The sequence below is a fragment of the Pteropus vampyrus genome, unplaced genomic scaffold, assembly GCF_000151845.1.
Source record: "Pteropus vampyrus isolate Shadow unplaced genomic scaffold, Pvam_2.0 Scaffold826, whole genome shotgun sequence".
Classification (NCBI taxonomy): domain Eukaryota; kingdom Metazoa; phylum Chordata; class Mammalia; order Chiroptera; family Pteropodidae; genus Pteropus; species Pteropus vampyrus.
Window position 1 is genome coordinate 106,784 of NW_011889607.1, and position 22,027 is coordinate 128,810.

Genomic DNA, 22,027 nt, shown 5'->3' on the forward strand with positions numbered 1-22,027 from the left:
AATTAGGAGGTGGGGTCTTTGGGAGGTAATTAGGATTAAGTGAAGTCATAAGAGTGGAACTCTCATGGATGGGATTAGTGCCCTTAAAAGTCATGAGAGAGCTTGCTTCTCTGCTCTCATCTCACCAGTATGAGGATGCAATGAAAAATCCAAAGTCTGCAACCCAGAAGAAGGGTTCTCACCAAAAACTGACCATGCTAGCATCCTGATATCTGATTTCCAGGCTCCAGACTTTGAGAAATAAATTTCTATTGCCTATAACCCACCTGGTTTGTGGTATTTTGTTATAGCAGCCCAAGCTGACACTAAAATATTCCCTAAAATATTCCCTCAGTGACACTCAATTCACTTCAGTATCCCAAAAGCAACCAGAATTAAACTCCGGGGTGTCCAGGAAAGGAATCCGGTGAAATATGTAAGCATAATGCCCAAAGAGAGGGAGCAACTTATTAACAATGCAATTACTCTTGTTTGTAATGCTCAAAATAAGAAGTCAGTGAGCAGCTGAGGGCTAACGATTCAAGATCAGCAAACAAAAAGCGGATCACTGAGCTGGCTTTCCTTTGAATTTCAAACCTCACCATCCTTCAGTCTCTCTCTTAAAGTAAGAAACAGAAGCTTGAGACAAGAAGTATGCTTTATTTTTTCAAGATCCAAAAGATCTGAGTTTTTTATTCTCGTCTTTAATTTAGCAAACCAGCTCCTATTAAGATCTCCCAGGAAATCTTAAGATACACCAGGAAAATGTTTTTCCCTCATGGTTGGTTCCTAATGATATTTACCTATTGTAGGTAGGTAAAGCAGTTCAGTAATTATAATGAGAAGTGTGTTAAACGCTTACTGTGTTCCTAGCACTGTTCTAAGGAACATGCCTTTCATTTAATTTTCACAACATCCTTAAAAGTAGGTAGCACTATTCTCCCCATTTTACAGATAAGAGAAAGGAAGCACAGAGAAATCACTTCTCCAAAGTTACAGAGCTAGTAAGTGGTAGTACTGGTGTTTGAATCCAGGCAATTTTGACTCTAGAATTCATACCCTTATCCACTATACTATGTACCTTACAAACACTGGGTTAAAAAATGCAATCCGACAAAGACCTTCCAACAAATCTGTAATATCCTGAAATAGTTCTTGGCCTTATCCCCTTGCTCCAGTGAACAACTAAACACAGTATTGAAGTTGCCTTCAGAGAGAAACAGGAGAATTGGTAGAGAGAAATTTTACCAGGTGTATAACTTTTTTAGGACTGCTATACCAAAATACTTCACTGGATGGCTTAAACAACACAAATTTATCATCTCACTGTTCTGGAGGCCAGAAGTCCTAGACCCGAGTGTGGGCAGAGTTGGATCCTTCTGAGAGCTATGAGGGAAGAATCTGTCCCGGGCTTCTTTCCTAGCATCTGGTGGTTTGCTGGCAATCTTTAGTTTTCCTTGGCTTCTGTTGCATCACCCCGATCTCTGCCTTCATCTTCATGTGGCGTTCTTTCTGTGTGCATATCTGTGTCCAAATACTCCCTTTCTATGAAGACACTAATTACACTGGATTAGAGGCCCACCTTTCTCCAGTATGACCTCAACTAATTATATCTACAATGACCCTATTTCTAAATTAAGGTCACATTCTGAGGGACTGGCAAGGTTAGGACTTCAACATGTGATTTTAGAGGTGACACAATTCAACCTATAACACCAGGTTTTATTATTTCTTTCTTGCAGCAATTTTCAATGATTATACTTTTTTTTTAAGAGGTAAAAAGTTTAATTCTAAAATGTGACCAGACCACAGATGCAGCTTCTCAGCTTTGAGTTAGCACTCAAATTTCACTGCCACCCTGTCGCTTATTGTATGTCAATTAAATCTCAATAAAACAGTTTAAAAAATTAAAAATTTCTCAAGTGATTCTAGTGGGCATCCAAAAATGAGAACCACTAAGCTGAGTCAACCTCCTCATTTAAGTAGATAAGGAAACAGCCCTATAAGGGAAGAAATCTGCTCAGGAATCATGTCATGCTAGCAGCACTGACACCTGAACTCTACTCATGATAGAAAATTACTGGGCTCCCCAAAAATCTTTAAAAGAGACACTTGAGGACATGGTTCCATAATGTAGCGGTTAGCACGTCTGCTTTACACGTAGAAGGTCCTGGGTTCGCGTCCCAGTGGAGCCATGGTCCATGGTCTACGGCCATGCCACCCTGAACAAGCCTGATGTCTGATCTTGGAAGCTAAGCAGGGCTGGGCCTGGTTAGTACTTGGATAGAAGACCACCTAGGAAGACCAGGTGCTGTAGGCGTAAATAATAATAACAAATAAAATAAAATAAAATAAAATAAAATAAAATAAAATAAAATAAAATGAAAGAGACATTTGAAAAATTTGAAGTGCTAAGATTGTTTTTCAGAGGTGTAGAGCAGGGGTCTCCAACCCCTGCGCCAAGCAGTCCATGGCCTGTTAGGAACTGGGCCACACAGCAGGAGGTGAGCGCCAGCCAGCGAGGGAAGCTTCATCTTATCTGTATTCGCAGCTGCTCCCCAGCACTAGCATCACCACCTCAGCTCCACCTCAGATCATCTGGGATTAGATTCTCATAGGAGCGCCGGTCCCAGGTGCCAAAAAGGTTAGGGACCACTGGTGTAGAGCACAAGCTAAACAAAATAAAAACCCGCCAGCCTTTACTCAGTAGAGTCACCTCTTTGGGGGCAGTTGGTTGTCCTTCTAATGTACCCCAGCATACTCTCCGCTCACTCTGCCCACTGGGTTGTGGAGTATAGTGGAGTGAGTAGAGAAATGAAAAAAGCAGCACATCAACAGCTCTATCATTGCTGTTCAGTGGCCGATTGGCTGTCTCCTTCCTTAACTCTTGATTTATTTCCAACACTCTTTTGAGTATTTCTACCTTAGATTCAACATGTTCAAAACTGAACTCATCACCTCCTACTCCAATCCATTTCTTTTCAATTCCCTATATTAATAAAGAGTACCGTTATTCTCCTAAACGCCACACCAAAAAAATGCCTCACCCTCTACATACCAATGGTTTCCATCTATCTTCCTGAACACCTCTTAAATGCATTCTTCCTCTACGTCCTTACAGTCACCTTAGTTTAGGGCTTCATCATTTCCTGTTTAGACCTCCTGACCCATCTCCCATTTTTCTATTACTGCCTTGTGCAGCTGGCGTAATCATTGAAAAATACCATGGATCATGCCATGCTCCCACTAAAAACCTTTGAACGGCTTCCTCATGATAAATAGGATGAAACCCAAACTCCTTAGCATGACAATTATGATCTAGCCCTAATCTCCCTGTTCCATATCCTCTGCCACCACTCTTCCAAGATGCATTGTTTCCATACATACTAGATCTACTTATGCCTCTATATCATTGTACGTACTATTCCATCTGCTTAGAATAGTGGATCAGTACTCACTAACTCCTATTCATCTTCTAAGACTCAGCTTAAGTATCACCCCAGGTTAAGTTTAATACTCCCTCTCCCTATCCTACACTGGACTTCATATATAACTCCATTAAAGCAAGTATTCCACTGTTTCATAGTAATCTATTTCCATATTTGCTCTCTCACTAGCATATGAACAATTTTAGAACAGACCATTTCATTTTGCTTTCTCTCATAGCTACATCCTGAGGACCTGGCAAAAGCCTGGCACGCATAGGTGCCAAAAAATATTTAATGAATTATGAGTTATCTTCTTTTTCATTCTTTCTAAACTGCTAAATGGTTGACTAGCAGCTGAGTAGGCAGAGAGATCTTCACAATTCCAAAAGCTATGGGTCAGCCATGGCCACCTAAAATTCAAAGTGGTATAGAGTCACTATCCATACTGTGTGGCTCCATAGGCGCTGAAGTCCACTATTCTTCTAGGCTGTATTTGGAAAAGTGGATGCATTTGGCGGCTCCCAAAACTTTGGTGTAGCCAGTTTCAGTTACCAATGTGCCTTTCAGCAAGTAGCCATCCATCCATGTTCTTTACTGCTCTGGAAAATTTGTTCATGAACTATGTCACTCTGGCTTGTTGGAGAGAAGTCATCAACTCCTCTCATCCCAAACTTAAGCATTCTTTCTTCAAAGGTAAAGGTGACCAATAAAGGAGGATAGATGAATAAAAGAACTTTTAAACATTGGTTGGAAAATGTGAACAAGTTAGCTACGTTAAAATAAACAAAGATATCTGGCCTATTCCCATTACAATATGCCTCTAATCTAAATTTAGATATGAGCACTTTAATAAATTATTTCATGGAGTCTTTAACAAGGGAGATAGGACCTCAAAACTATCATTAATTTCATCCCCCCCCTCCATTTATTAGAGAAAAGGAGGGAGCAGAAATACAATAATTTAGTATTATACAATAGGATAAGCAGGACCTGACTTCCCTAACCTTCTTCTTAAATATTTTCTTGTTTAAAAAGAAACAGAAATTAAGGACTATCAACAGGATGATCTAAGAAAAACTCCCTAAATTATTTTTACTTCTTGAGTTACTCATTATGAATTCTTATATACATGAGCTGAATAATGTCAATCTTAAATCCTGAGGGGCTGCTTCTATTAACAAACTATATTCTAGAATAGAGAACATGTTGCTCTCAACATTTTAATGAATACATTAAAGAAAAAGCAAACGGTTCGGGGGAGGATACAAAAAAGAAATTAGGACAACAAACTGGTAAAGCTGTCCCTGATTATCTATTCCCACTAAATAAAAAGATAAATACAGAAATTTTTACACCTACTTTTTAGAAAATTAAAACTTTTCATATAAATTTTAACATTAATATATCAAGCAACTTTTAGCAACATGATCACCTGATTCTCTCTTAAGGTTTTGGATCACAGAAGCCATTTGTTCAGCCATGCCAATTTCTTATTATTCTTGGCAAACAACCACATTATCAAACTGTTAGCTGGGGGTGGAGGCAATAGGGCAACAGGATCCTAGTGAATTACTATTCCTTGACCACGTTCCATTCTAAACTTGGGAAATGCGGATTCCAGTATGAAAAGCCATGGAACTTGTAGGTAAATTCCATTACATTTGGCTACTTAAGATACCCCAGTTTTCCTGACATATAAACAAGTTCCTTGTTTTAAATGTAAGCAATAACGGGAGGTTAATGTTTGTTTTAACTTTTTATTAAGAAACTAAAGGAAACAACAGAATTTCAAAAAATTAAAATACAGAATTCTAAATTTGATTCTAAACAAATATGAAATCTACACCAAGAACTAAAAATCAGAGTTTACCAATATTTAAGAATAAAGGGGAAAGGCTAAAATGCATTCACAGTCGTTATTGTTTCCTTATTAGACTCAGAATTGCATCCCTTTCCTTTGTGCTTCACTTGGACAGGACACAGAAAGAATTTCTTTCTCATCCATCTTGCGTTATTATATAGTAACTTCAGAGAAGCTTATGTCTTCCTACACAGTTCTCTGTTCCTTCAGCAAATATGTGAGCACCTGCCTATTGGGCCAAGACGATATGGGCATAAAGACGAGCCCATTAGAGATCTTGTCTTAAGATGTTCAGGGGAGAAAAGACTCTAACGAATAATCAATAAATAAATTTATACACGATATAATATCACATAGATTATATCGTAATATCACATAGATTAAATATAGATAAAATATAAAAATAGGAAAATTCCAAGAAGGGAGAGGTTACATTCAGCTAGAGGAATTGAGGAATGCTTTGTGAGGATAGCATTTGGATTGGGTATAGACTGTTCCTTTAAGGAAGGCTTCGAAGTGGTCCCTTGATTTCTGGAGAGTAAGCATCTCAACATTAATTTTTGAAACTTAAGTTTCTATCTCTTCACACTGCTCATTATTTAAAATCATCAAAAAAATATTAATATTAATCTACATAAGCAACAGTTTGGAGGCTTAAAAGTTAAATATAATACCTACTATATGGTTTAGGGCTCTGTTATTTTCTAGTCTTTTCCAGGTCAAATTATATCTAAAAGGCATAAGATGTCTAATTGTTGAGCCATGACTTTTAAATATTCACCTGGGCAAAACCTACTTGTTTTAGGTGCCTTCTTAAGTCTAAACGTAAACTTACATGAATAAAAATGAAAGAGATGAAATAAGTGGCTTAATATTAAAAAATCAGATTAAAAAGTAACAGCAACTATGAAATGATATATATTTAACCACAGAACTCTTTGTATGAAATGTTTTAATGAATTATGAACCATTGATCATTACAGACTTTAAGCCTTTAATATTTCTTCTTTCCTATGTAAAACCAGATAATTAGAACAGCCTATCTCAAGTATGACAGAATACTACAGTATGAATGGGAGTAATAGTAATGTTTGCTTTACACATCTCATGCTTCACGAAAGTTAAGAACCAAAGGGAGTGCTCCCGGCTTCTCATGTCAACAAAGCAAATTCAATTATACATTTTTCCTGCTTAGTTTCAGCTGAAATACACTACTTTGCCTTTCACTAGCACTTTTTATCCATCTCACAAGCACCTTCGCATTATTTTCTCTACTTTCAATATCCTTGTGAGGTAGTGAAGGGAGGGAGCAAGGATTTTTTTTTTTTAATTTCGCAGATGAGAAAACTTAAGGTGAATTTTTAACTCAACCTTGGCAGCATATTGAAAATCATCTAGGAAGTTTTTTTTTTAATCCTTATTGTCATGTCTTATTCCAGACCAATATCAGAATTTTAGGGTATAGAACCCAAGTATCAATATTTTTCAAAATGCGCATGACTCCTAAGTACAGCTAAGGTTAACTATTGATTTTGATGATTTATACTCAATCTTCAGGTGCAACAGTCTTCTACCTAAAAGCTCTCTCAGCACCAATAAAAAAGAGATTCCATTTCCTTGCACATTGTAGCAATTTGCTTTAATATTCTGTATAGCTACTATTGGTCTCCAGTAACAAATTCATTTATCAGGTTATAAATGAAGGCTCTTCATTCCCCTAATGTTCGTGCTAAATATGAACCTCCAATTTTATAATGTTAGCAAATGGGATATTAGAGAATCTAAATCTTTAAAAATAGCTTGTTAAATATTTAGGCAATTATTTGATTCTAGGTTCAATACGCAATAACCATGTGTTTCTGTTTTCCGCTCAGCACCTTCAAAACTTTGTTACAAAATGAATGTCTACTAACAAGGCAAAACGTTATAAACAAAACTCTGAGCAAAAGTTCTTGGAATTGGCTGTACCACAACCTAAAAAAGAAACAAGTATTTAAAGGTCTTTATAGTTTTCTAACTAGCTCAATCTTCATCTTGAACCAGTTCTTTTTTAAATTTTGTCAAATTGAGTCAAGAAAAATCAATTTCTGTAGCAGCTATAGTCTCTAATACATGTAACATATAATTTCACTATGTACTATTAAATATGGTTTCCAGGAGTTTCTTCTTGACATAGATGTCGAAAAGAATCTTTAACAAATTTCATCTTTAAGCAACATAACAAATACATAATAAATATATGTAAACCTGTCAGGTGGCAAAAATAAATCTTTGTTCATGATTCAAATCCCCTGCTTCATAGGAGTACTGATAATCCTAACTCTTAAAGAGCAGCCCAAGAACCCCAGTCAGCTGCTTGCTGTCCCTAATTTTATTAAAGACAAAATATACATACAGCAATAACCTAAAAAGTACAAAGATTCCACTTGCCTTAGTCAGTATTTATCACAAAGATGTATCTGACACCATACAATTTATACTTTCATACAGAAAGATGTTTGTTTCTCTTCTAACAAAAGAAAATCTCAGCTCATGTATGTTGGATTATTAATTCAAAGGAGTAATAGTGAAATCAAATTTATTAGTCAAAAATTCAGAATAGGAATTAATGTTAAACTCTTCTACAATGAAACCTTCAAAATATTGCCAACCTGAAGTTTTCAGCACAAGGTGTTTTATTCCAAGTCCCATGGGGGCAATTATATATACTGAGATTAAGAACATTCTTAACCTGAGTTCAGGTTGGCACTGTTCCTGGTGGGTGAGTAAACATTTTCTTGATAACCCCAATGAAGAGTCTGAGGCTTAGATTGTTGCATGATGTAAACAATATTAAAATTTAAAAAATTATAATATCTACATTATAAAGTTATAAAATAAAAGGACCATTAATTGATTCTTTTCCTAAGGTCTGTGAGTAACAGCTTTCATATTTGAGGCCTATAAAAGCAAATGGCAATGTCTGTGTTGTCATGAGACATTTTCTCAGAAGGCCAAAAAATAAAACCAGATACAAGATGCACATCATTATTATTACTGATATACGTATGATTAAAAATAAATTTGCCTTCCCTCAATCTTTAGCCAGGAGATTAAAGGATTTTTACAATAATTTTGATCATTTTTTTAAGAAAAACAGACTATAATAGCTATGGAAACTGTAAACTAAATATAAAATAAGCCAATACAACATATCTCCTCTTAAAATCCTCTTCTTTGTAGTTACCTAATTGTCTCTAAATGTTATTTTAATTTTGTACCATGTAGTGGTTTTTAAGAAATTGGACTAGAACAAAGCAACCCCTTTGTCCTGTTTTTGTTTTTTTTTTACAGTTGTTTTTACACACATATTTGTATATACAACTTTTAAAATAGCTGCACAATTTTACATCTCACTGTTAGAGAAGTGCAGTCCAAGCAGACCATGCTTCTCAATATATTAAAAATATTAAATAAAACCCAACCAGTTTCATACATTTCTGATAGTCAAGCTGGCTGGAAAAAAGGGGTCTGGAGAAAAAACAGGCAGTTGTAAAACAGGATCAGTCTTTCTTCACAAACACACTACTTAAAAATCTTGCTATTTCCTTATCTTATTCCTTTTACAGCATCTCTAAATTCTCACCTTAAAAGTTGGAAATAACACATTGCTAACTTAGACAAAATCTGTTGCAACATGCATATGTCAACTGCCCACTCAACCAACTGCAACCCTGAGGATTTTTCTGGCCCAGTAGAAAGAGGAAACACTAAGATAATCTCTGCTGTAGAGTTGCTTCTCCAGTTAACAATTTCATGTTTTCAGGATGTTTCTTGGGCATGCATGTATGACACTGTCACTTCATGATTCTACTTTCCACAAGAAGATATCTCCTCTACTGTCTTTCATCCCAAGAAAGCCACTGTCATCCATCCAAAGGTTTTCCAAGGTAAACCAAAGTCACTTCTGTGTTGCCATATACAGCGGAAACTGCTGGATACAAGCAGGCCTTGGGAAGCCCTCTAAAGGCAACCCCCAGGAACTCATATCCACGTTCAAAGGCTAAAGTCTTATCTTCCATGTCCAAGATGACTCGAATTCTTTCTCCTATCTGCAAATAGATAACAAATGAAGGTTAGAAGAAAACCCACCAAGGGCATAGATAGAAGAAACATGAGACAAATGAACAAGTTGAAAATATCATTTTGGATATATACCCTAAAAGTTATCTAGAGAAACAAGGAGAAACTTCGGGAAGAAAATATATCAATTTCATTACAACTGCCTGTTTTGATAATTTTTTTTTAAATTTAAGACTTGCGTGGGATCTACATTTAATACTAAAAATTTAAATGTTTCCTTTGAATAGTCTCCAGATTTTATTTACTCTTTGTTAAAAGGCTTTTCTTAAGAAGGTTACCACTAAAAGCTATAACTTGGTACAGCACTTTACCAAAAAAGACTTTCTAAATAAACTTTTCAAATTACTATAGTATGTATATGTAAAATAGAATGTTATTCATCCATAAAAAGAAATGCACTTTTAATATATGCTACAATATGGATGCATCTTGAAAACATTATGCTACATTAAATAAGGCAGACACATAAAGATAAATATTGTATGATTCTACTTATATCAGGCACCTAGACTATTCACATTCATAGTCAGAAAGTAGAACAGAGGTTACCAGAAGCTGGGGGCAGGGAGAGAAATAAAGAGTTATTTTCTAATGAGCACATAGTTTATGTTGGGGATAATGAAAAAGTCTGGGGTATAGATAATGGTGATGGTTATACAACGTTGTGAATGTATTTAATGCCACTGAACTATACACTTACAAATGGTTAAAATTATAAATGCTGTAATATATTTTACCACAATAAAAAAGTTACATATATACTATAATAAAATACTTACATAGCCTTTAAAGTTTACAAAGCAGTTCTATATACAATGTGGAACTTACATGGTCATAAATAGCCAAATCTGACTACAGATTCTAAAGATGCAGAATAGGCTTATTAAATAGTCACTCTGTAGATCACTGCTCTGAAACATCTGTTCGTTATAAAAACAGAAGCACTGATTGTTAACTAAACTGAAAGCACAATATATCCAGTTATTTTCCCATTTGGAAAAGTAAGCAAAGAAATAAGGATGTTTTATCTTTATAATTTGCACCTATAAAAGGCTGAAACATCTATATACTTGGAGGCAGAAAGTCCTAACATTTGCAATAAAAAATAATAATTTAATACTTGCCAAGTATAACTCCTGTTGTTATTACTTTCCTTCACTGTATTTCCTAACACAAATAACTACTAATATCTGCTTTTTTCCCACCCTTTGCCCAAATCACGATTAACCTATACCCCATTTTATAGACCCAAGAATATCCTACTCATCATATAACTACTGTACCATCAAAACATGAAAAACAACAAAAAATTAAAAATTAATATCTTGTTAGATATTCGTTTTGTGCTTTGTTTTATCTCTTTTTTTTTTTTTTGATATTGACATCAATCCTAGGAGTTATCCCTATTTTACAGAAAATGAAACTAAGAAGACACTGTCACTCCTGGTGAAATTTGCAAGTTTGCTTTACTTTTGTTTGAGGATACAGTATGCACACAGTATAGAGAGCAGAAAGCAGAAGTCTTACTAACTTTAATTGTCAGAGGGCAATACTTGGAGACAGCAGAGTAATTGGAAACTTAAGAAGTAGGAACTCTAGAAGCAACGGAACCACAAAGAGGATGAGCCCCCAAATCTGAGAATAAACTCTGCCCAAATCCAGGTGTGACCACTATACTACACAGATACAGAGGAAACCTCCAGAGAACCAGGCTGAAAAAGTAGCAGCTAGAAGGCCCCACCTCACCCCCTTAAAAAAAACAAACAAAAAATTGAACAAAGACATTAGCTGCTGCACAGCGTGGTGGAGACAGTTTATAGCTTTAGTCTACAAAAATTAACTGCCTGCTAGAACAAGAAAACTTACACTCTTCAGAAAAACAAAGCAATTTCTAGAGGAACAAAACATTCCAGATACTGTGCATATTATTGATAATGCACAGTTTTCAATTTAAAAATTACTGGATATGAAAAGAAACAGAAAAGTACAACTCATACTCTGGGAGAAAAAAGAAGTCAATTGAAACTGATTCCAAGTAGGCCCTGATATTGGTAGGCCTCGATATTGGATTGGCAGACAAAGACTTCAAAGCAATTATTATAAATATGTGCAAAGAATTAAAGAAAAATCTAGTATTGATGAATGCACAAATAGAGAATCTCAATAGAGAAATGGAAACTATAGAAAAAAGAACCAAATGAAAATTCTAAAGCTGAAGAGGACAATAACTAAAATTCACTAGCCTGGCTTAACAGCAAGAAGAAATAGCAAGAAGAAAGAATCTATGAACTTGAAGATAAAGCAATAGAAATTATCCAATCCAAAAAAAAAATAAAGAAAGAAAAAAAATTTTTTTAAAGAAAATAGCTTCAGAGGCACAGAGACAAGGACAATATCAAGCAGCCCAACAATTACATTAAATGTAAATGGATTTAACAGTCAAATCAAAAGGTAGAGATTATAAGATCAGGTTTGGTAAAAAGCAAGACTCAATTATAGCCAGTCTAGGAGACCCGTTTTTAATACAAAGACAGATTAAAAGAAAAAAGATGGAGGAAAAGAGGTACTTTGCAGCAATAAGCATAAGAAAGTTGGAATGGCTATATTTATATCAAACAAAATAAACTTAAAAGTAAGGCATATTTATTACTAGAGTCAAAGTCAGTCAATTCATAATGATAAAAGAGCTAATAAGGCTGGGAGATATAACAATTATAAATGTATATACACCTAATAACAGAGCTCTAAAAACACATGAAGCAAAAACTGACAGAACTAAAAAAAGAAATAGATAAATTAGCAAGTACCGTTGGAGATTTCAATACTCCTTTCAGTAAATGACTGAACAGGAGAAAGAAAAATCAGTAAGGATATAGAAGACTTGAATACTATCAACTAACTTGACCTATCATTTATAGAATATTCCATCCAACAATAGAATATGTGTTCAAACACACATGGAACACTCATCAAGATAAGTCATATGCTGGGAAGAAAACAAATCTCAATAAATTTAAAAGAACCGAAATCATACTAGAGTTTGTGTTCTCTGAAAAACAAAGACTAAAGGACTTTCACTATAAAATCACCACAAGACTAGTCATGGACTTTATCTTCAATGATTATTAAGTCTAGACACCCTTCTAGGATATTTGCAGAGACTGAAAGGACAGTGAGGAAAGGATTCTATGAAAGAAAATCCTTCCAGGCTTTTCTATCTCAGGAAATTGAATATATTTTTAGTTCTACTTTAGTATGCCTGACTTGAAGTCATTACTGAGGCTAGAGTTTTCAAGCCATACGTTCCTATGAAATATGCACTCTATAATTCCTTAAAATTTCCAGTTTCTTATCAGATTGTGTTTTAGACTCTGCTGAACCCATGGTAATCATATACCCTTTATAAACAGGAACTATAATTTTGACCTAGAATCAAATAAGTATAGGTAAGACTAAGACGAAAAGAATTTAAAATGCAAAAGTTTGCCTGAACTTTCCTGTCTTTATAGAAATCAGTGACACCTTCAGAGGCCACAAACAGATTAATTAAGTAGCAGAGGGTATGTGAGTGCATGCACACAGGTGCATTTGTGGGGGCGAGAGGTCTAGAAAAAGTAGATTTGGGTGTACCAAAACATAGGAAAGATGGCAATTTAAAGCATGAGTTGGCAAACTATGGTCCCTGATCCATATCTGGCCTGCAGCCCATAAATAAGGTTTTACTGTACCACAGCTATGCTCATTCTTTACATATTATCTATGGCTGTTTTTGTGCTATAACAACAAGAGTTGAATAGTGACAGAGACCATATGGATGACAAAGCCAAAAATATTTACTATCTGGCCCTGCACAGAAAAAGTTTGCCAACCCCTGATGTAGAGAGCAAAGATGACTTGCTCAAGGTTGAATATGTATTAGGAAACAAGTACTGAGATAATAGAAGATTATCAGAGTAGCAAAGAAAGGACAGTTACACCATTTAATTAAAAATTACCAAAAAGACATACAAAGCTACTATATTAAATTTTGTAAATTTAAAACAAATAAAGGCATGATTTGACAAAGGCTCACATCTCAGAAAACACCTATTTCTCACCTGATATTTTGGTGCATTGTTGCACTGTGGAAAACTGCCATTGACTTCTCCATTATGAAGTAGATTATTGTCCACCAGATTCCAGCCCCAGCTTTGGTCATCACTGCCCAGCAATGCCACGTAACCTTGGCACTGCATGGGAGCCCGTTTTGTGGCAATTCCAATCACTGCCACAGTGCCTAGAGGGCCCTCCCACCATACTTCCCATGCATGGCGGCCCTCACTGAAACCAATCTTGGTCCTTGCACCATCAGTGCTTTGAGCAATGGGGTTTCGATGTAAAGTAAAGCCATTCTTCTTAATGTAGACATTCCTGGAGCAGTCATTAGTGCTGAAGGCATGCTGGAAAGCACGTACCTGAAAAGATGAAAACCAGACCAAAGAAACAGAAGTTTGATATTTCTTAAATATTAAAAAATGCCTAAACTTTAGGCTATGTGTTTTTAAACAATAAAGTTATATATTTCTAAATAGTACAATACGTATTTCTAAAAAATAGCTAAAGTTTCAGGATGGGATACTAACGTAACATTTAAAATAACTGCCAACTATTTCATTGTTGATAAAATTCTAAAACGTAATATTATTTCTCCAAATAGGCTTCTTAAAATGTCAAATACATATACACAAGAATCTTTAAATTTTAGAGATAATGCTGAAATGTTTATGGATAAGATGATATCAAGGAATTGCTTTGAAATACCTAGGGTTGGAGCAGGATAGTAGGTGGGGTAAACATGAAAACTAGATTGCCCATAAATCATTAATTGGCAAAGCTTGGTGATAGGTATAGGAAGTCATTAAACTATTTTCTCTATTCTTGTTTATATTTGATATTTTTATATCGAAAAGTTAAGAGAGGCAGTTTTCATGTTGGCAATGCTGCCAGCAGAAGAATATTTTAAGTAAAATAGAAAACTTAGTCATAGCAGCTCTAAAGTTAATAAAAAATTTTAATAAACACAAACTATCTTAGATCCTTGGCCTCCTTGCTAGACATCACTCAAATAATCCCCTAGATAACATCTAAATTCAACCACTAGGATTTATAGAGAGCCATTAAGAACAGCTGTCATTGGCAGGACAGGTTAGCTGATCTTCAGTAATTATCAGTTTTTTTAAGCTTCCAAAATACAGACTGTATGAAAATTGCCACTCTGAACAAATAACAATTTCTCATGTTATTTGGTTTTGGTTTGTATGTTTTTTTTAAATACCCTACTTTATTCAAACTACCCAAAAGCAGCCAAAGGCTAAGACCCATTGCTTTAGTTAACTTGCGATATCAACTCTAGAATCATAGAATTTCAGTATTAGGAAGGATCCTAAATGTCACCTAGTTCAACTCAGGGATGAGGACATGGACCTAAAAGTCAACAGCTAGTTTGAGCAAGAACCCCAAAGAGAAGTCAGGTATCTAGTACCCTCATCCAGTGTTCATTTACTATTAGTCAGTACTCCACTATTTCATTATTGTGCTTCAGAGCAGAGAAATTTAATAAAAAACAAACAAATCCTGCTTGTTTCAGGGATCCCATGTTTTCACAAGGAGGCTGTAAAACTGAAGCATTCCTAAATTTTTTCCCTATCTGTTCCTATTTATAATACACTTTTAGGCACCTAAAAGATCAGAATATAGGATGAAAAGGGGGAGTAAAATGTCCCCCAAAATTTATGTACATCCTAAATAACTCAAAAGACTACTATCAAGACAATTAACTCCTTATTATAAAATATTTAATTAATTCTTACCTATGCCTATCTTCAATTCTTATAAATTCCAATTGCTTTTCCTCTAACCTTATTCTCGTTGTCATACTGACACTGTTGACAAGCTCTTCCTCAAAGATTTATGACATCTCCCTATTACCTTGGACTATCTTTTACTGTATACTTTTTTGGTGACTATCCTACTTCTGCTCCTAAATTCTCTAGATCTCGATCTTCAGTCTTCTACCTGAATTCTTCCAGATATGTCATTCTAAAACAGTACCTTTATTACATTTCATCCCAGTTCAATAACCTTTGATAGTTCTGTACTACCATATGAACTGTAAATTCTGCCTGGCCTTCAAAGCCCTCCAGATGTGGTTCCTCCTGTTTCTAAGTTCGTGTTGTTCTCCTTGTCTGTGGTATCATACCTGCTTTCCTTCTCCCACATATCCTCTAAGACCGGCTCATCTTACCACCTCCATGAAGCTATTCTTAACCAGGACCACCCAATCTCCCTGACTTCACTCTCCTGAACTCCTACCCATCATAGTCGGCACCATGCAACACTTAATTCTGTACACACCCCAACCACTTGATTCTAGTAAAAAATATATCGCAAAAAATATGATCTAACCTAAATGAATCAAACCTCTATAGGATATACAGAGGATAGAAGAGCATGTAAAGCAACACCATGGGAATGAAATACACAAAATCCAGACTGAGGAAAACTCTACAGGGTAAACAACCTGGTTTCTTCAACAAATAAGTTACTAGGGTAGGAGGTAGGGAGATGGAGGGTGAATTTGTAGACTGAAATAGCCTTAAGAGACATATCAACTGATTGCATAGAAACATTATATAGATCTTGATTAAACTGAAAATTAAAAATAAACATCTGAAATTTATGAGATAATTGGAAATTTGAACACTTTGTTTTTAATATTATAGTTTATTTCTTTATACTTTAGATATGATATTGTGATTATGTTAAGTGTCCTTATCTTTTAGAGATGGATACTGAAAACTTTAGGTGAAATGGGAAAATAAATCCATGAATTAATCTATAGTTCCCGTCTCACACTCTTATGCACAACCTGGATGTTAACATTATGCCAAACAACTTTAAGACATAGTTTAGGATCTAAGTCTGAACTTTAGAGAATTATAGTTAGATGCTAAGTATGACTGGAATAATTGATGCTATTTGGTGACATGTACAACATGAACTTTTAAAAAGAAGACGAATCCTAAATAGACTGACAACTCCAAATACTTTCCAGTTTTATGCTATCCCAAGCCTGTTCCCATACTTCTCTGTTACCCAGGCTTCCTGGTAATCCTGATTCTTCCTTCTTCCTCATCTTACTCACCTAGTCAACTAGCTGTCCGCCGTGTAGATCTGTTCTCTGCAACAGCTCTCCTAACCATTCCCTTCCCTCCTTTATACACTTGTTCACACATTTGTTCTATACCTTAAATACCTCTGGTATAGGCACTAACCCTTGCCCTCTCCAATTCATTTTATGGCTTAGTTTTTCTAACACACAGCTCTTACTTTGTCACTCCTCTGTTCAAACTTCTGTGGTTTCCAACTGCAGAACGAAGCCCAAACTGTATTTCAAAGACCTCTATGATACATCCAGTTTCAGCTTATCTGTGCATATTTTCTACTACTTTAATTCAATATAACTATTTTATATCTTTAGCCGCTCCTCTAAGCTCTAAACTCTTAACAACTACCTATCTGAAATCTCCTGGATATCTCAAAAACAATGTAAATTCTACTCTACAGAAATTGAATTCATTCCTCCTAAATCTATCTAGCCCGGGTGATCGCTCTATTATGTAAGCCAGATATCTAGGAGTCATCCTTAACACCTCCCTCTTCTTCACTCCTAATGCAAATCTATTGCTAAGTCTTATAAATTTTGCTTCCTAAATCTCTCTTAAATTTCTCCCCATCTGCTCCACTACTTACTTCCTAATTGATCTACCCATATTTCTAAGTTTCTCTTCAACTTGTTCTCCATACTGAAGCTAGAAATCTCTTAAAAATGCATAATAATCATATCACCAATCCCCACAATCCTAACCCCCTTACTTACAGTTTAAAAAGGTTTCCCTACAGAAGTAGGCCCCAACCTACTCCTTCTGTCTTATCTCAAACCTACCTCACCTTTGGTCTCTATGCTCCAGCCACACTGAAGTATTTTTTTGTCCTTCATACTCATCAGGTTCCCTCCTGGAAGGCTCTTCTCTCCCCGCTTAATCGATTAATCCTTATCTTTCAGGTCTCAGTTCATGCTTTATTTCTTCAGAGGACTCCCCTGACCGTCCTAAGTGAAATCTTCCGTTACTGACACTCAGAGCACCATGTTTCTCTCCTTCATAGTACTTACCGCAGATATGATTTCACGATTGTGATTATTTGATTAATATCTATTTTCCCCAACTAGATTGTAAGGCAAGGCATCCATAAGAGCCTGTGTCTGTTTTTATTCACCATTCCATCTACAAAACTAAGCACAGTGGCTGGCATTCATATATTTTTTAAAATAAAAATACAGTATATGCTGTACAAAGCCTTTGCTTTCCATTTGTCCCGCTTTTCTTCAGGATATTTCCTATTAGTAAAATGTTCAAATCCTCCCCATCCTTAAAGTTCAGCTCAGATATAATCTCAACCTCAAACCTTCTCCAATCCTCCACTCAACTTGCAAATCTCTTTCACTGAACTTCTAGCATATGTTTTTTTTAATCTCTAACAGGAGTAATTTCTACCATGTGTTAGTTATTTCTACATATTTTTTTCTCCCCTATTAGACTGAGGGCTTCCTTACTAGACTATCTGACTTCTTTTAAATTAATCTTTTTATCCTCAAGATATTCGAGAAAAGTCCTCCAATGTCTGAATGCTATTAGTATGCCTACAATACTTTCAGTGCTTGTAGTAGAAAGACATACAAAATACTAAAAACTTAAGAAACCTAAACTATCTACATAAGGATACAAAAGAAATAGGTAACACAGGCTGCCTCCAAGAAGGGAAACTGGGTGGCTGGAGGACAAGGGCAAAAGGAAGACATTTTGCTTTTTTTGAATGTTGACTCACATGAACACATTATCTATTACATATGATTATATGACTCTTGAATTATGTGAACTTATCTATTATAGAACAATTACCAAAATGTCTCAATTTAAAATAAGTAAAAACAATAAACTATGTAAAAATAAAAAATAAAACTTATGAAGCCTATACGTTTATCAGGCAAAACAGGTGCAATCTTCCTCACTATACTATGTAAATTACAGCTAGTATCCACTGAGCATCTACCAGGTACAAATATTGTCGTAGTAAATTAACATGTTATTTCACTTAGTAGGAAAAACATGATCATATTTAACAGCAATATTCCTCATTTTATTTAACTAAAACCTTCTTTATTACAGAAGAATAAATTTTACATCTATTTCACATGGGAAAGTTTGTGTCTTACCTCGATCACCACTGGCAGTCTAGCACTAAAAAGAGATGTTTTCCAATTTTAATTATTAATGTATTTTTTATGTTTACCACATTTTAAGTCAGCCTTTATCCTCTCTCATATACGCTGTTGGTGACTGCTATACTTAATAGCTGTTATCCATCTAACTGAACTCAAGCTTGAGGCCTTTTATTTATATCGCCTGAAGAATCCTCTCAGCCCTACTGTATCTGTTACTTGACATTTATTTGTATATGAATGTAGTAATATGTACGAGAATCTAGAAGAAAAAAAGGCAGCAAGCAAAACCGGAATTCTATGACAAATCGAACAGATGAGACATACCATCAAGGTGAAACTAGGAAAAAGTTGGCAAGAAAGTAGCCACTTAATACTGGGACAAGGCAGTATTATGACGGTTAAGAGATGCTGAGGGGAGTCTGGGCTATGAAAGCCTGTATCTTGAAAATTAACAGGATGCCTAGGACCACACTCACTTATAAGCCTGAAACATAGTGGAAGGAATTAAAGAAGACCTGGGTGAAAACAAAGAAAAAATAGTTCTAAATCAGAACTTGGAAAAGATGAGGTAAAATGTGGGATGAAAACGAAAATCTTTGAAATTAAGCGGATGTTAAGGCAACAGAGATATCTAATAAAGCCTATTTGAAGGGTAGGGGAAAAAATGAGCGTATTAAAGGTACAACAATGGGGGTGGTCTGTCTTTAAAGGGAAAGACTGTGGAAAGTAGAATGAGTGATGGAAAACCAGGGATGGGAAAGCAACTGGTCCTTTAAAAAGTGTATCACGGAAGTGTAGTGGGTTAAGGAGCAGAACTTCAATCCAAAGAGAAAAGAATCTTCATGGAGGGGTGAGGTAAGGTATTGACCGGTGCGGTGGAAAGGCGGGATGGTGAAGCGAGGCGTCTGACTCAGAAGCTTAGATGAGAAGCGCTGAGAGCGGTGCGCAGGAGCGGGGCTGAGGGCAGCGGCGTAGCTCGGGGCTCCCTCACCTTGGCCTTGTAGCTGGGCAGGTTGCAGAGGATGTCCGTGCGCAGAGCCTCTTCTGCCAGGCTGCGGGCACACAGGCTCCGCCACACCTCGCTATTCTCATCGCCGTGCAGGCAGCGGTACCAGTGCTTGCAAACCAGGGCGCAGCTCCGCAGCTCGGACAGCTCCAGGTAGGAGAACACCAACTCCAGCACCCGGCTGGGCAGCCGGCCCCCGGCCCCCGCGGACCCAGAGCCCGAGCCGGAGCTTGCGCCGCCGCCGCCGCCACTGCTACAGCCAGCGCCGCCCGAGGCTGCTCCAGCCCCAGGGGCCGGGGCCGCCATCGCCTCACTAGCCGGCCCGAGGGCCGCCGCCGCCGCTTCGCCCCGTCTCTGCTGGGGAGGCCAAACCTCGCCTTGAGACCGGAGCAGCGCGCTCACCGCCCCTTTCACAGTCAACCGTCCAGCCCTTCCACCACTCCCGCCCCTGCCCAGGGGCGTCCGCCGCGCGCCCCGCCTCACTGAGGGCAGACGCACCAGCCGTACGGGCGTCCCCCGCCCCTCCCCCGCGGCTCAGCGCGGGCGCCGGAACCGCCCGACTAGCACGGCTTCCCCGTGGCGCGCCCGTGACTCCGCCATGCGGGTTGAGGGCACGAAGCAAAGGCGCACGCCCAGCTCGTTCGCGGTTCCTCTCAGGCCCGGATGTGACTGTTTGGCTGAGGCGCCTCGCGCCCTACGCTACATGGGATTGGGCGCCCGTGGGTGAGGTCATTACGAGGCGCCGAGGAGGGAAGCGGGAAGCGCAGGTATGAGGCTGGCGCCGGTGGGCTCGTGGCTGGCCTCCGGTGCCTTTTCCTCTTTTGCGGGTAGAGATCCCGCATTGGCTTTCCTAGGCCTTTCTTCCTGTGAGTTTCCTTCTGTCAGCTAGGTCCCTGCTTCAGACTCCAACCTAACGCATGAAATTTCCCTCTCTAGCAAATTCCTGGCTCCGCAACCTTCGGTTTAAGTCGGCTCTTCTTCCTTTACATTCGGCAGATGAAGTCTTATTGGTCAAGCCCTCTTGTTTTCCCCCAAGTACCGGTACTTATTAGAAAGTGTGACCCAGCGTGTATTCGGAAAGTAAGGTCGCCGCATTTGAACCCCCCTCCCCAGCAACGTTTGATAACCTTAAAGTGCCGTTTAAGTGCTTATTAAGTGCTACATTCTTTTGGGCAAAATGTAGCCTTTTTCAGCCTTTCCTGTAATCCCGCCGATTAGTAGGCGGGTTAAGGCAAATGTGTTTTTATTTAGACAGTCCGATGGGGAGAATGACGTAGAGGCTAAAATTATACGTGGCTTCTTGGAAGAGAAAGAATTGCAGCATTATTTGGTCACGTTTTCCTAGGTGGCCCAAAAAGTTTTCCGACAGCCTTTAAAGTGTGACGAATGTTTAATAGGAGAAAATAACTATAATGTGAGCCAGACCCTGTAATGAAGTCCTTTACGCGGGTTTTTATGTAACTCCCAAAACCTATCTGAGGTAATTATTATAATAATAGGCTTCACAGATTCCCTAAGTAGTCAACCCCATTGTCTTGCCTTTATGTAGTAAGAAATCATTCCAGAAACTCCTCTGTTGTTCCCTAGTAAAAATAGAACAGCCACTACCTTCTCTACTCTGATGTATGGTGTTTGATTATTGCATTCCCTTCCCAGATGTTTTTTTTCCAACATGCTTAGTAATCCAGATTCTTTTCATTCTTGCTAATGCCAGTGGCGCAGCCCTTTAGTCATATTGTTTGCTATCCAGCTTCAGATCAAGACCAACTTTGGAAAACCAAAACATGTAAAGAAAAGTTGACCTATATTCATTACAGTGATAGTAACTATATGGTAGTGTAACCTCAGACTACAGTTTTATTAATTAATTTTTCAGCTTTCAACCATAGGACATCCAAGGAAGGAAGATCAGCTTTTTCTGGAAAGACACTTACGTTTCATTTAAATCTTCAAGGATGAGTAGAGTTGATGCATCTGAGAAGGGGCAAAGACCCAGGCAAAATGAACAGCTTTAAAGTCACACTTGAAAAGAACAAGTGGATATATGGAAATGTGACTGGAGCAGTGTTTAGAGTAGAGCTCATTCAGTTATTAAAGATGTTGGCCTTTATCCTGTCATAGTATAGGGGAGGTAGAGCCTTTCAAGGAGCTGATCAGACAATTTTGGTGCTAATCTACTCCAGTTAGTTAGGTGACTTTTTGCGGGAAAGTACCCGCCAAGTGGCCCAGGTAGAATTTCAAAGTAGGAAAAGATTTTCTTTATCATACCTCCTTTTCTTTATACAGATCTTTTACCTACTCATCACCCT

The 22,027-nt window shown here is 37.3% G+C and overlaps 2 protein-coding genes and 1 pseudogene across 6 annotated transcripts in view; 2 read left to right on the top strand and 1 right to left on the bottom strand.

Moving 5' to 3' along the window:
* The first annotated feature begins 2,183 nt into the window (after nt 1-2,183).
* Nucleotides 2,184-2,299, top strand: LOC111734168 (annotated as a pseudogene).
* Nucleotides 2,300-6,203: 3,904 nt separating this feature from the next.
* FBXO45 (F-box protein 45) lies at nt 6,204-20,161 on the bottom strand. 2 transcript variants are annotated; one of them, XM_011385919.2, is made up of 3 exons: nt 19,704-20,161; nt 13,488-13,844; nt 6,204-9,359 (listed from the first exon to the last, which is right to left on the bottom strand). In XM_011385919.2, the coding sequence occupies exons 1-3, from the start codon at nt 20,022-20,024 to the stop codon at nt 9,174-9,176; spliced, it is 864 nt and encodes a 287-aa protein (XP_011384221.1). In that variant the 5' UTR covers nt 20,025-20,161; the 3' UTR covers nt 6,204-9,173. The 2 variants fall into 2 exon arrangements, with proteins under 2 accessions (XP_011384221.1, XP_023382122.1); XM_023526354.1 differs by lacking the exon at nt 6,204-9,359 and adding an exon at nt 13,360-13,397 and having other exon boundaries at nt 13,436-13,844.
* Nucleotides 19,772-22,027, top strand: part of WDR53 (WD repeat domain 53) — an 11,010-nt gene continuing 8,754 nt past the window's right edge. The window contains exon 1 of one of the 4 annotated variants that reach the window (XM_023526353.1): nt 19,772-19,871. The gene's annotated coding sequence lies outside the window, so the exon portion shown is untranslated. The other 3 variants (XM_023526351.1, XM_011385916.2, XM_011385917.2) reach the window with 3 other exon arrangements.